Raw genomic sequence first — 14,412 nt, 5'->3', positions numbered from 1 at the left:
ATGCCATAGATCGGGGCGGGGAAATCTTCCAACAGGAAGTATTTGCAGTGAAGTTCAGTCAAAGGTCAGTGATAAAAGATTTAGAGTAATTTAATGTTCAGGGAATAAATCAATCAGGTCATAAATTAAGCAATATTGCCAATTAATGTCAGATTATGTTTATTATATATTCATGCATCAAAATATGCTATAATATAGTGAATGTTTCTTCTTTTTTTAAAAAATTTCAGTCAAATTTTCATTGTCCACTTCAGAAAATGTGGTTTGAAATGTGGGACAGCTAGTTTTACTAATGTGCGACAGTCATATATGTTCCTAAATTGCTGAATTATGCATTTAAGCACATTAAATGTGCAGTACTAATAATTATTCGTGGGTCTTAGTTTTATAATACTTAATGTTTGTTATTTTTAGGCAGATTGCAAGTTATAGGCTATTATTACTAATATTTAATACATAATATAATACATTACTATACGATTTTTAACAGCAAAAACATTGTAATTACTGAAATGACCAAACATTGGCATGCACTTTGGCTAGAGATGTTTTTATTGTATGAATTAAGGTGATTTATACTTTTCAGGCTTTTCAGCCTCCGAGTGAGTGTCCCAGATTTCAGCCTGAGCTGTCCCACATTAGGAAAAGCACATAAACTGGGACTATTTGGCACAGGGAGCCCTTTTATATTTGCCATTTCTTCTCCAAATGTGATATTTACATTTCTCTTTTCTGATATGATTAGAAAACATAATGAGAATTTCAGAATGTATTTGGCTGTGGATAAAATGTGTTGGCTTCATATCAAATATTGATATTGTTCAAACTGGACTTAACATGTATATTGCATTCAACCTCCATTGTTACATATTTTAATTACTTATTGCACATCACATGTCATTTTTGAACTCGTCACCTTCATATATTTCATACACTTCATTTATTTGTCCAGAGTACCGTACGGATTTCCTTTGTACGAGTCAGTATTTCAATATTTCATTTCAAGTTTTGTATCCCATCACAAAACTATTAATCCATTCTGTAAATAGATTTAATGTTTAAATTAAATACTACTTTGTATATTTCATTATTATTACTGTTGTGCCACTTTGAGTTTCACCGTGTGAAAAGTGCAGTAGGTATAAATTAAATGTATTATTATTATTTTATTATTAATAAACAGATTCTGATTTTGATTCAGTGAAGTGCTAGTTGCAAAAATTGTCCCACATTACTCTTATTCAACCTACTTGTGGTGCAAATTCTCTAACAAATTTGCAGGAAAAAAAAAACAAAAAGCAAACAAACTGATATACAGCGAATCTGGGACTTTGGGTGCCCCAGCTGCCAGATCTGTCCTGCTGGTAATCCAGTCTTTGCTTCAGACTTCATGAGCTTTTTTTTTCTTTCTTTCTTTCTTTTTTTTTTAAACAGCTTTATTGAAACAAGTATACAACAAGTTTACAGAACCTTGCGTGTACAACTTGAGTCCACAATCACAAACGCACCAGGGAGACTAAAGGTTGTAATAAAATAAAGTTTAATAAAGATCTTGTAAAATTTACAGTGGTTATACATTTTAACAGCTATTTTGTTTGTACACTCAGATATTGAAGAAATGTGTTGTTTGATATGGACAGTCAGCTCTGGAAAGTTTAGCTTTTTGCTTAAGAATTAAGATTTGTAAATGTAAAATTTGGTCAAAATAGTAAGTGATAAATTAATCAAGTAGAACTGCAAGCAGAGTCCTGTCGAATTCAGTGAATCCAAACAATAACTGAGGGTGGATATGATCAGCAATAAATCGTGACAATTCACTCCACAGTTGTTTTGTATGTGGGCCAAAGATTGAAATAAATGTACCAGCATTTCTCTGAGCTCCTCACAACTTACATCAGTGTCTTTATTGAGTTTCTGCAAATAATGATTAGTTGGATAAAACCTGTGGAGCATTTTAAAGGAAATCTCTTTGCCCCTGCTCTGGGCTCCATGTGCTCGCTGCCCTGCCTGCCTGCCTGTCTGTCTCTCTGTCTGCCTGCCTGTCTTTCTGTCTGTCTGTCTGCCTGTCTGTCTGACTATCTGTCTGCCTGTTTGTCTGTCTGTCTGCCTGCCTGTTTGTCTGTCTGACTGCCTGTCTGTCTGCCTGCCTACCTGCCTGTCTGTCGTGAACAGCGCTGCAGTTCAGCTCTCCGCCACACGGGGGCGCCCGCGCCTCCGCTGCTCGGTTTGTTTTCCGGGTGATGCTGCTCTTCTCTTCAAAGCAGAGGAAAGTCGGGGGCTCATGTGTCAACATCCAGGGTTTCCCCGGGGAGGCGTAACGTTAACGTTATTCCAAAAAAAACCCTGATGTCCCTCTGAAGACCCTTTTATTTTTTTGCTAGCCTATTCATCCTCGGAGGCGGCGGCTTTCCTGGCCGCGAAGACGAGAAGACGATCTTCGGCTCCTGCTGCTTTGACGCTAGCTAACGTTATTTTAAACGATGACAGAGTACAAAGTGCGAATAGCGTCTCCAATCATTTAAAAAAAATATCTGGGGACCTGTTAGCTTAGCCAGCTAGCCTGGTAATTCGGTTAAGGAAACAAGGCGAAACACACTGCTGACATGATGTTTCCTCAATCAAGGCACTCGGTAAGTTGGTTAGTTGAACTAGTTGGAAACTGAGCTGAGCTAACGTTAGCTAGCAACCGACCGACAGCTGACACTGACCTAGCACTGCTGGCTGCAGGTAGCTGACAGCTGGTCTCACAATGCCTCCACATCTCCTCACGACGTTTATACCGTTAAATCGCAGAACAGATGTCGGATTAAAGCTTTAAAAATGGCTTACCTACAAACTGTAACGCTAACCTGGCTCTGTTAAGCTCCAAACATAGTATATCGTTAGCTAGCTGTTAATCAAAACAGCTAATTGAAGTTGGTGGAGTCACTGAGAGTAAGTCAGGTGTGTTTTTCTGCTTAATTCGCTGTTTCCACTGTCAACAAACCAAACTGCAGTTAATGACAATACCTTTTGACTCAACCTTTGCCTGAACAACTGGGACACCTCGTGGAAAATAATTTTATCTGTGAAATGATTTAATCTTAAATACAAATACTGCTACAAATAGTGGTCTGAATGTCAATTAACATTTTCTCAGATGTAAATGAGGCCTGAGAGGCTGCTCTAAAGCAAAATTAGACAAATATCTGCTCTTCAAGGCCAAAATAACTCTGTTCAAACTGATCATTTTAAAAGGGCAGAACAATTAAGTTATTAATTAATGGACAGCACATTAATTGGTAACCGTTTTGATAGTCTATTAATTATTGTTAGTCATTGTTAAAGCAAAATACCAAACATTATCTAGTTCCACCTTCTCAAATGTTGCTTTTCTTTTGACATCCATAACAGTAAATTGAATAATTTAGGTTTTGGACTGTTAGTTGGACAGAAAAAGCTAATTGAAGACCTCATTGTGGGATTTGAAAACTTTTGAATGCCAGTTTTTCCACTTTTTTTTTTTACATTTTGCAGGCAGAATGATCAATCGATTTTGAAAAGAATTAGTTGTGGCTCTAAAAACACGGCTGACTAATACTATACAAATAGTGAAGTGAAGTAGTCACCGTCAACCAACAACCAGTGTGGAAAATTACATTGCAAAACCCACAGATGGAGGAAGAGCTGCACGTAGCATGAAATAACACAGACTATGAGAAATGGCACCACTGCAAACACTCCTGCACTTGTGGTTCATGGTCATAGAAAGTTGAATGTTGGTTTAAACATGTGACTGTTGTTCCTCTTTCTGGAGTAAGGCTCTATCAGAGATCTTCCGAAAGAAACACTATAGAGTTGGCTTAAACACTGTAATTCTGTGTTAGTATTTTTCCTCTTTAAGCCTATTGATAAGACACAGAATACTCACCCTGTTTTGTAGGATTTCTTTGAGGTCTGTCAGATATTAGTCATGTATTTTATACTAAGATTTTCATTAGATCAGGCTGTGGGTTATTTTTACCATTAATCATCACGTTTATCGTCCAAAACAATCTCTTAAAATAGTGAAAAAATGCCTGTCACGATTACCCAGTGCCCTCAAATAACCTGTTTTGTCTGAGCAGCATTTCAAAACCAAGATTTCATCATTTATAATGATATAAAAACAGAAAAAAACATTAAATTACATAATTTTGAGAAGCAGGTAACAATGAATATTTAGTATTTTTCCTTGATAAATAACTCTAAAATGAAGCTCTAGCTGCCAATAATGTTTGTTTTTTTTATCAATTGATCTGAAAAATGTATTAATCGTCTAGTATCTAATATGTTAGAAAAAAGGGAAACATGTCTACAGATTTCCTCAGCTAAAAGTTCCAGCAATTGTTTAGAATTTCTGTTTGATAAATGACTTAAAGTATTCATTGATTCCCAAATTAAATTCACTGTTGTTCAACTACTCAGTGAATCTGCTAATAATGGATTTTGTTCTGAAACATATTAAACTTGTGCGTGGTGTATTCTGGATGCAGGATGAGCTTCGACCTCTGTGTAACTGGGTGATGCTTCCTCTCTGTTTAGTCTCATAATCCCACTGGAAACCCCCCTTGCCCTTGTGCCACTTATTTAGAGAGTAATGAGGTTCAGGGCACCAGATTAAACCCAGGATTACAGTTTTGGACTGATGGTTTAAGTGTAGTCTATACATAACCGGACTTCTAATGCAGAGCCTCTAAATACCTCTCACATATGGCCAGCCAACACGGGCAAATTTTAATCTCGGCTTCTGTAAACACATTTCCTCAATCACCACATTTTGTGTTGCTGAAAGAGCAGACAGATGTTGCATATCAGCGTGTCAAAGACAGCTGTAGAAGAAATCTTTGTTTGTTTAGATAATTGCTTGATAGTTGTAGTGCGCTATTAGTCAAACATACTGCCTCCTTTTTTTTCTTTTTTTTTTATCTTGTTTTATGCCGTCAAACCCGGACATGAAACCCTATTAAGGCTGACCTTCATCTTCTTATCTTCTAATGTGTCTTCTGAAAGGGTTAATCTCAGAGGTTAAACTGCTATTTCTAAACAAATACAAACACACATTCATCATCAGGTTTTTTCAGCAGCAGGACACACACACACAAACACACACAAACTCAAATGTCAATGTATTTTAGGCCTCTGTGTGTGTGTGTGTGTGTGTTTTTATGACTAATATTCATATTATTCTGTTCTTGTTTCCCAGGCATCCTCCCAGTCCAGTCAACCTCTCAAGTTCACCACTTCTGACTCCTGTGACCGCATCAAGGATGAGTTCCAGTTCCTCCAAGCACAATACCACAGGTAGACACACAACACACAGTCAAAATGATTATTTCACCAATATGCCAACACATCAGTACAGTCAGTTACCAGAAGTAGTGTCCAAAATACATTCAGTCATAAACATTTTCTCCATATTTCACAATTAAAGCAACTACAATTGACTTAAAGGGATAGTTTGCATTTTTTTGAAGTGGGGTTGTATGACTATAGTCAGTGTATCACCTGCAGTTGATGGGGGTCGACACGCTCCCAGTTTGGAGAAGCAGGCAGGAGTACCAGCACGCGGCTGTGGACGGGGACAGCAGCAAAACATATTTTAGCCACCTGAATAAAGGCCAACCTAAAAATATCAATATCAGTTTAAGTGTTCACTATGTTTAGAATATTTTCACTGCTTTACCTCGCCATCAGATTTTCAGCGCTTTCCTTTGACGCTACTTTTTCTCAACTGTGGAACTTTCGTATCCCGCCGTGCACCGTTTTATGCTGCAGATTCGCTGTTTGAGTCAGAAAGCGTTGTTGCGGCAAGGCGAAGCGGCGAAAGTATTCTAAATATAGCGTACACTCAAACTGATAGTGATTTGTTTTTTTTTTTCTAGGCGGGCCTTTATTAGTTGGTTAAAAAGCAAAAGTATTTATAGCTGTTGTGAACAGACGCACAGTTTCAGGTGCACATATCTTTCTTTGAAGGCATCTGTAGTGTCGCACTTGGTTGGACACATGAAAAGTGAGAGAAACACAAAGTCAAAGTGAAACCCAGCTTACTTTCTCACCTTCACACACCGAGTCAGAAGCTGTAAAAAAGTGGGCGTTAACGTCAGCGGTTTCGGAAAGTTACTGCAAACCAAAATATGCTGGAAAATATATGTTTTTTGTTTTATAAGAGGACATCATTATTCGTAATGGTTTTTTTTTAATCCAACAGACAAAATTCAGTTGTAAATTGACCTCTTCTGCTTCTTTATATTCTCTTTAACTAGTTTGAAGTTGGAGTGTGATAAACTGGCTTCTGAAAAGTCAGAGATGCAGCGTCACTATATCATGGTAAGTCTGTGAGTTGTTAGTCAGATGTGGCTTTTTATCTGTTGAATCACAGTTCCTGTAATAAACCAAAGCACTTATCAAATGGCACTGTTGAATTTTACCTTTGTTCTTTAGTGTTTTCTTCTTTTGCTGCTGACATATTTTACTGCTTCTCCTTTGCATGTGTGAAAGCACTCACCACAGTGTTATTAGCAGTCATATTTGGCTTTGACTGCACTTGTATTGTGTGTTATGTTTAATTTACTATCACCATGTGTGTCTTTTTCTTGATTTACTATTATTTGGACCAAGAAAGAGCATGAAAAGCAGCAAGTTGTCACATTAGAGAAGCTGGAAGCATCAAATGTTTGGCATTTTTGCTTGAAAAATGCATTATCAAAATAATTTTATTTTGATCAACTATCAATAGACTAATTGAAACAGATGCTATAACTTCACCCACCTATAATTTTTGTCTCTTCCTCCTGTGTTACAGTACTATGAAATGTCATATGGGCTGAACATTGAAATGCATAAACAGGTAATCAAAGCCTCCAATAATCCTCCTACTAGTGTCCCAGCTGTGCTCTGTGTCCTGGTCTGACCTCTTTTTTTTTTTTTTTTTTTTTTATCTTCTGTTTTTTTCAGGCTGAAATAGTGAAGAGACTGAATGGGATCTGTGCTCAGGTGCTGCCTTTCCTGTCACAGGAGGTAACGACACTGACATCGACCTCAGCCTGAGAGTCTTTTTTTCCTGCTGAATATGCTGAGAAACAATCATGGGAGAAAGTGTTTTCCTTGACAAGCTTAATATTTTAATATTTATCTATTAATATCATTATTATTATTATATGTGACTAGCAAATCTGAAGCCACTGACTGTTCACTTGTCCTCTCTTGTTCTTCAGTTTTCACTCTGTCACTCGCTAAGCTGTTTATGACCGTGTGTTGTCTTTGTTCCAGCATCAGCAGCAAGTCATGGGCGCTATAGAAAGAGCCAAGCAGGTCACACCACCTGAGATGAACTCCATCATACGGGTGAGATGCATGAATGAGTTACTGATCGCAATTCTGCTGTCTCATGTTGTAACCCCCCCCCCCTTCCCCCTCCCCCCGCCCCCCGCGCCAACGTCCACCAAACACGTCTGTGTTGCATTCTGGCACAATCGTTGCTGCCAGAGACAATCCTCTGTCACTCAGACCGGTGTGGTAATATCCACCGGAGCATCATGCTTGCTCATGCTGTTTCCTCTAATCCGCTATCTTCATACACTGGTTGTATTTTTATATAATTGACAGGAATGTAATATTTAATGATTAAAGTTCTTTATGTCACTTCTCATTTAAAGTCTGTGAAGCAGGAGAAGCACGGCTACAGTTTTCCTTCTAATATACACTCCTCAGGAAAAAAAGATACAAACTGAGACAATGTTCTGTGCACAGTGATTAAAACCAGTCTGAACAAGTAAAGCCACAAAGTATCTGTAATTTTAAAAACACATTTCTAAAAAACCCCCATAGAAACAGAAAACTACTGTCTTGTAAAATGCATCTTACTTGCATTAGCCCAGGCCTGGCATGATGTTTTTTCTTCTTTTTCCTGCAATCATTAATGAGCTGCAAATGAAAATTCAACCCTTATGTAACAACAAATATCAGCAACAACTCTAAACATTATTAGAAATATGGCGGCTGAAGAAGAGCCTGCTTTTCGACGCTCTTCTTCTTAAACGCTTCCTGTGGATTTGAGAACCACAGCAGTGACGTGTCGGAGCTGTAGCACAACCACAGCTGGTTAGAGCAGCGTTCATCCCAGTCCATAGTCCATGCTACACAAACATCACATGACGTTTGTTTATATGTACACGTAGAAAACTCCATATAACGTATTAACTCGCTGCCTTTTTTTTATCGCCTGTTTGTTTGTTTTTTTAGCAACAGCTGCAGGTGCAACACCTGTCCCAGCTCCAGGGCCTGGCCCTGCCTGTGACCCCGCTGCCCCTGGGCCTCACCCCTCCCACCCTGCCCGCCGTCTCCTCCAGCTCCGGCCTGCTCTCCCTCTCCTCCATCCTGGCCAACTACTCCCACGGCCAGGCCCAGGCGGTGAAAGAGGACAAGGCCAGAGAAGCCGCGGAGAGAGCGCCCAGAGGAGAGGACGGGGATAAGTCAGACTAGTAGGAACACAGCGAGAAGGTTTGGAGGGTGGGGTGTTGTTTGGGGGTGGGGGGGTGGGGAGGGGGGGGGATAGAAAGGTAAATCTGTAACTGTAAATGGAGATTGATGTAAGTCCGGCTGCCTGTCTGCTGAGTGGTGATGTAAAAGAGTAACTGCAGGGATGATGACAAGCAAGGAGTTGAAACTTAGGAATCATTTGGATGTGCTGAGAACGAAACTGCTGAACGGCTGAAAGTGAGAGTTAAATGTTCATATTATTTAGTGGTGATAGACTCAGTTCAGGCTTCTAGACTTTAAACAGATGCTTCTTTTAGTGTAAGCCACTGTTGTTAGGCTTAACCAAGATAAATGTTTTCCCATTTGGAACGAGAGTTGAGGATGAAAAGCTAACAGCAGTCTCCCTTACATGGATCTGCCTCTCACAGGTTTATTTTTCTGACTTGTTTTTGTTATCAGATCTGTTTTTGGTGAGGTTTTTTTGGGTTTTTTTCTCACTTCCTTTTAAGTCCCGCTGGTTTTTTTTTGGTTTTTTTTCCTCACTGATCCCCCGTCTGCCAGTTACAGTAACATCGCTGTTCCCTCGAACTCATTTCCCTCCATTTGTAATGTACAAAAGCTCCATCACCTTTTTTCAAAGCTTCCTGAAAATGTTGACCGGAGCTGTTTGGACAGTGACGCTGTGCTTTTATGCACTTGGAGGCAAATCTTCATCTGAAATGAAATGGGATGGGGTTTTTTTGTTTGTTTTTTTGTTTTTTTTAAAGGGACATTTCGCTTGTCAGGTGTATTCAAGCCCATCAAACTTAAACCACCTGACTCTTAACCATTTTTGCTTTTTCAAATGACCAACCACTGGATGCATCCACTCAGCTGTGTACCTCAATCCCAAATGAACGGGATTTTATTCCATTGAAAACCTATAGTTTGTACAAATTGTAGTATATCCAGCTTGGGGGTTAATTTGTGTTTTCATAGGCCTAGCTGCTGCTACGCGCGCTACATGGTGTCGACCATGACTTGTCTTTAAATTACAAGAATTTAAGCTCTGAAAAAAAAAAAATTGACTTTATTTTCACATGTTGTTTTTCGTGAAGTTACCGGCTAATTAGACATTCAAAAAATGTGTCTGTGTGTGCTCGAGTGAATGTGATTTGGAAAGAAGAAAACACTTGTTTAATTTAACTTCTTTATTTTCTTTTTTTTTTCTTGAAGCACCTTTTGTATTTTCCTCGCCCTGCCTTCCTCCTGCCTTCCCCCCCCCTCCCCCCGTGCTTTTCCACTCTTTAACCGACCAAGACAAACTTGAACAGGATCTAAACTTCAGAGCCAGACGGTCGTACAAGACAGACAGAGTACTGTATTTCTGCAAGTTAGCCGAGCACTTCAGTTTATACTGATACTGTATCAAGCACCTGTCTTTTTCCTGTCTTGTCTAACTTGTGCGTGACTGTCAAGGGGAAAACCTTCTCCTTTTTTTTTCTTTTTTTTTTAAATTTACGCTTATTTTGATGAAGAATGTGTCCTGGGTGAGTTGCTAAAGCTCTGTAAGCAAACAAGCGTCCCCTCAGAAAACAACACATTATAACAAGATTCTCACAGTGAGAATTTGTGCTTTCGACCAAATTCTTATGTCCTGTTTAATATAAATTTAGAGCTTCTTTTTCCTTTCTTTTTCTTTTTTTTTTTTTTAAAGGTGTGCCCTAATTTCATACTACATACTAATTCTGTATAGTATTGACAGTATACTTTTTTTGTCTTTGATATTCAAGAAATGAATGTACTGTTTTGTACTAACAGGAAATGATACTGACAGACATCACAGAGATTTTTGAATGTCAACTTAACATGGAAAGAGAAAAACGATTCAACTTTTCGTTGTCTGATATCTCGTCTGAGCCTTCTTACCATTTTGCTTACCTTGCGAGGCAGCTGGATTCGCGAGATCACGCAAGAATCCGTCTCGTCAGGCTTCTCGTCAGGCTTGTGGTCAAACCCACAGTGGTTTGGACCAATCAGTGTCCTATGAGGAACTACTGGCAGCTACGGCTGTGGTTTAGGTGTCACGACAGTGAGAAGTTAGCCCGTGATAGATGGTGATAGATGGTTCGTTCAATCACTTGCCTAGTATTTTTGAAAGTGCCTGCCCTCTTCCAAACAGTTTCTAAGGACGACTTCTCAGATGGTTGTGACCTGTGAGCAGCTCCTCCGTTTCCTTTGTGCATTAAATTGTGTCCATTATTAACAGCTCAATCAAATCAATGGATTTAGTGCACGTCCTGACAAATCTGTGTTACTGCAGATCGAATTGAAACAAAATCATATTGTGATTTGATCGTGTCTGTTGTCCAAAGTAACTCTTAGCAGCTGTAATTAATATTATTTTTTCGCAAAAAAGTTAATAAAGATTGGATGTAATATATAATACTTGCTATCTGGTGACATCTATTAATATTGTGACAACGATTTTTACCTTTTCACGCAGCCCTATTCGAGTACACTGAATTTTGTCACTTTTATAGTGTGAACATAGCCTCATAATCAGACTGTTTTCTATTTTTAATTTTCTTTTTTTTTTTTTTAACATTCAGTATTTGAATTGTTAAAAAAACCTCTTAGACGTTGGAGGTGATTTAGAGGTCTGGAACCAGGCTCGTGTATGAACATCATACTACACAATATGTTGTGTATGTAGCGTGTTCACAGTGCAAAAGTGACAAAACAAAGTACACTCAAAACAGTCATTTACATGCATGACTACTGTACAAAATTAAACAACTAGATTTTTGAGTGTGCTGTTGATCGCCTATTCCCACAATGCAATGCATAAAGGAAACAGAGGAGCTGCTCAGAACAGGAAAACATAGATGCAGACGGTGGTGGAACAGCTCCGGGAACTTTTATTTTGAAAAAAAAACAACATTTTTTCTGTCTTCTCTATAAGTTTCAGTGTCAATCTAAAGTCAGAGTTTAACTGACGCCCACTCTAGACCACATGTATCATTTCTTGTTAGTACAGAGCTATTAAACGTTTATTTCTTGTATACAAACTGCAGAAACGGTATACTATTAAAAATAGTACATGATGTAAGCAGTTAGTATGGAATTGGGACGCAGCGGAAATAAGTGTGTTCACATTTAAGGCAGCAGAGGGCAGCAGTGCTCTCTCATTGACCATCAGTATGACGTCACACTCACAAGACTGTCTACAAAGCTAAAAAAAAAAGAGGTCTAAAGAGGTCCAGGTCAGTCTGTTGTCCTCTTTTTGTCTTCGATTCCCGACTGTGGGCCGACCATCGGTACACTGCTGTTATTCCCCTGTAATGTGACTGCTTCCCAGAGCTTTGACAACCCACCTTTAAATGTCTGAGCACGTCCGCAATCAGAGCTTACACCTTTTCTCTGTATTATTTTAAAAAGCACTTAAGTTGTGGCTCAGTGCTCTTTTTTTTGTTTTGTTTTTGGTTTTTTTTGGTTCTTCTTCTTCCTGTCTGTGCTAGTGTTGGAGGGGGGGGAGGCAGCTGAAGAGTTTCCCTCCCTGGAGATGTGACTTCGATATAGCGAGTGCGAGAACAGATTTGTTAAGTCTTTCGCACTCTTTATGCTGACGTCCGTCTCCGTAGAAAACCTCCTTGGCAAAACTCAGACATATGAATGGTATGTGTGTTTGTTTTTGCTGTGAAGGGCCAATTTGTATACATATGAATATATCAATATACATATTTTTTAAAGCATTTTTGTATGTTTCAAAGCTGCTTTTTAACGTGTGTGTATCATGGAAGACTTTGGTGTTGTATGTGTGCATTACAAGCCTACAGTAAGAGAGGCACAATGTTGTATACCATGTCGTTTTTTCCTGTTTTTTCTCTCCCATTCTCTCAGTAGGCAGTAACACTTAACATTGTTTTCTAGGTTTGTAAATGTTTTATCCGTTTTTTTTTTTTTCGTGCAAAGAAAAACCAGTTTAACGTGTTAATGAACACAGTCTCATTTTAAGATACCTGGGGCAAAAAACAAACAAAAAAAAAAGATGTAAACAAGCAACTGTGTACTCTAATGAGAATGAATCAACCTTTTAGCAGTAAGGAAGCTTCTCTGGTGCCTTACAAATAAAAGATGTGATTGAAAAGTGGTCATTTGTCTTCGGCTGGTAACTGGAAAAAGACTGAAACGACAGTCTTCTCTAGAAATAATAACATGAAAGGGCATCTGAATCATTTTAACGCTGGCTCGTTAGCTTGGATGTCATGAAATGTAGCGTTCAGGAGCCTGATAAAATGTTTAGTCTGATTCATTTCCTCAGCAGCTTGATGAAATCATTTGTGGTTAAAGGTTTGGTACTCCTACTAGTTGACTCAGATACAAGTTGGCGTTTTGAGGAATGTATTTGATTGCACTCAGTCATTAGTTAAAAACTAAAAAGCATTATAGACTTCCCTTCATATTAATAACCTCTCATGGGATGACTCAACACTTAACCATGACATTGCCAGATATAAGTCCAAAAACGAACACTGACATGTTTTTCTTGCCATAATCATTCCTCCTGTTCATACTGAACATTAAAAGATCTCTTCATAATGCACTTACAATGTAAGTGATGCGGAACGAAACCCACAGTCGTCCTCCTGTCCAAAAAATGTATTTTAAAGTTTATTTGAAGTTAATCAAATCAAGTCTATCTTCCAAAAGGTAGTGTCATTTTAGTGCCAAATGCCCTCTTTTTGTTTCTATACTTCCACTGCAGCTGAACAGGAAAACGCTGTCCGCCGAGACACAAAGGGGGAATTGTGGAAGATATCCACTTCATGTGACTAACTGCGGCTGAAACCTCACGTTATCTTCAGTTAAACTTTTAAATGCATTTCTGCTCAAAACAAGGACTGTGGATTTTGCCCCCCCCCCCCCCATCACTTACATTGTGAGCGCATTTGAAGGGGATCTTCTAACCGGTCAGTATGAATAGAAGCAATGATTACAGCGAGCAAAACCTGTTTCAATGTTCATACGGGGCCATTATTTTAAGAATGACTTGAAAATCATGAACCTAAGGGTCTCGAAGGTTTGGTTTGTTTCATCCAAGTTACAAAAGACTTAATTGTATTTTCTAACTTAAATAGAGCGAATGCCATTACGTCAATACACTGCAGGTGAAAGGAGTTGTTTGTGGTTCTCATAGAGCTGAAGCTACATTTGATAAATTCAACATCGCTTTCCAGAATCAGTGTCCTTGTTGCTGAATAATTTGCCAGATGGGCCACTTCTTGGGTAGAAAATAGATCCAATGAAAAGCACCCACAGTTATTTTAGATATTCTTAAGAATAAGGATCCTTAAAACTGTGACAAAGATAAGCTGGACTCACAGTGCAGTTAAAGTTACAAGATGTGTTTCAGTTCTCTGATGGTCACAATTTGTCTACCAGAGAGAATATCGACCTGGTAGATTTATCGGACTGGTGCCAGCAAGGTGTGTCAATTATCCAGAGTAACAAGAAACTTTCTCTGGAAAAACGGTAACTTTTTTCCACTGTTGCACCAAAAATGAAACTCAATCTGCCGCCACTGTGTGGGAGTGGTGGCAGAAATTTCAAAACAAAAACCATCCACATAAATAAATAAGGGTCAAAGTGAGAAAACATTTTTTTGTCACAAAAAAAAGGTCACAGCTCCCTGATCTATCCAGCGTGACAACTTTGATCAAGGAAATGAAAAAAAAACCTTGTGACGTGAACAGTATCATTCCTCTCTGGCACTGAAGAATCCCACAACCGTCAAGCGGCAGGTCCAGACATGAACCCTGCGTCAGTGTGCTGTTTTCAAAAAGAACATAGCAGAGAAATAGCTCAATGATAACTGGAAAAAAAATAAACAAGTATTTGTTGTAGAAGTAAGCACTCACGTAGACAACAATA

At 38.7% G+C, this 14,412-nt stretch overlaps 1 protein-coding gene across 1 annotated transcript; it reads left to right on the top strand.

Annotated features, from left to right (window-relative positions):
* Window positions 1-2,194: 2,194 nt before the first annotated feature.
* LOC137199201 (TLE family member 5-like) lies at window positions 2,195-12,631 on the top strand. Its single transcript, XM_067613328.1, has 8 exons — window positions 2,195-2,630; window positions 5,225-5,322; window positions 6,285-6,348; window positions 6,824-6,868; window positions 6,976-7,038; window positions 7,291-7,365; window positions 8,263-8,520; window positions 9,715-12,631. The coding sequence occupies exons 1-7, from the start codon at window positions 2,604-2,606 to the stop codon at window positions 8,500-8,502; spliced, it is 612 nt and encodes a 203-aa protein (XP_067469429.1). The 5' UTR covers window positions 2,195-2,603; the 3' UTR covers window positions 8,503-8,520; window positions 9,715-12,631.
* The last annotated feature ends 1,781 nt before the right edge of the window (window positions 12,632-14,412 follow it).

The sequence above is a fragment of the Thunnus thynnus genome, chromosome 16 (assembly GCF_963924715.1).
Source record: "Thunnus thynnus chromosome 16, fThuThy2.1, whole genome shotgun sequence".
NCBI lineage: Eukaryota > Metazoa > Chordata > Actinopteri > Scombriformes > Scombridae > Thunnus > Thunnus thynnus.
The sequence above is the reverse complement of the archived record's forward strand: the minus strand, read 5'-3'. Positions and strand labels throughout refer to the sequence as shown.

Excerpts from the sequence above, each read along its gene's own strand:
- LOC137199201 (XM_067613328.1), top strand. The coding sequence starts at position 2,604 with ATGATGTTTCCTCAATCAAGGCACTCG. Across the intron at positions 2,631-5,224 it reads TTCCTCAATCAAGGCACTCG|GCATCCTCCCAGTCCAGTCA; the intron begins GTAAGTTGGTTA and ends CTTGTTTCCCAG. Across the intron at positions 7,366-8,262 it reads AGATGAACTCCATCATACGG|CAACAGCTGCAGGTGCAACA; the intron begins GTGAGATGCATG and ends TTGTTTTTTTAG.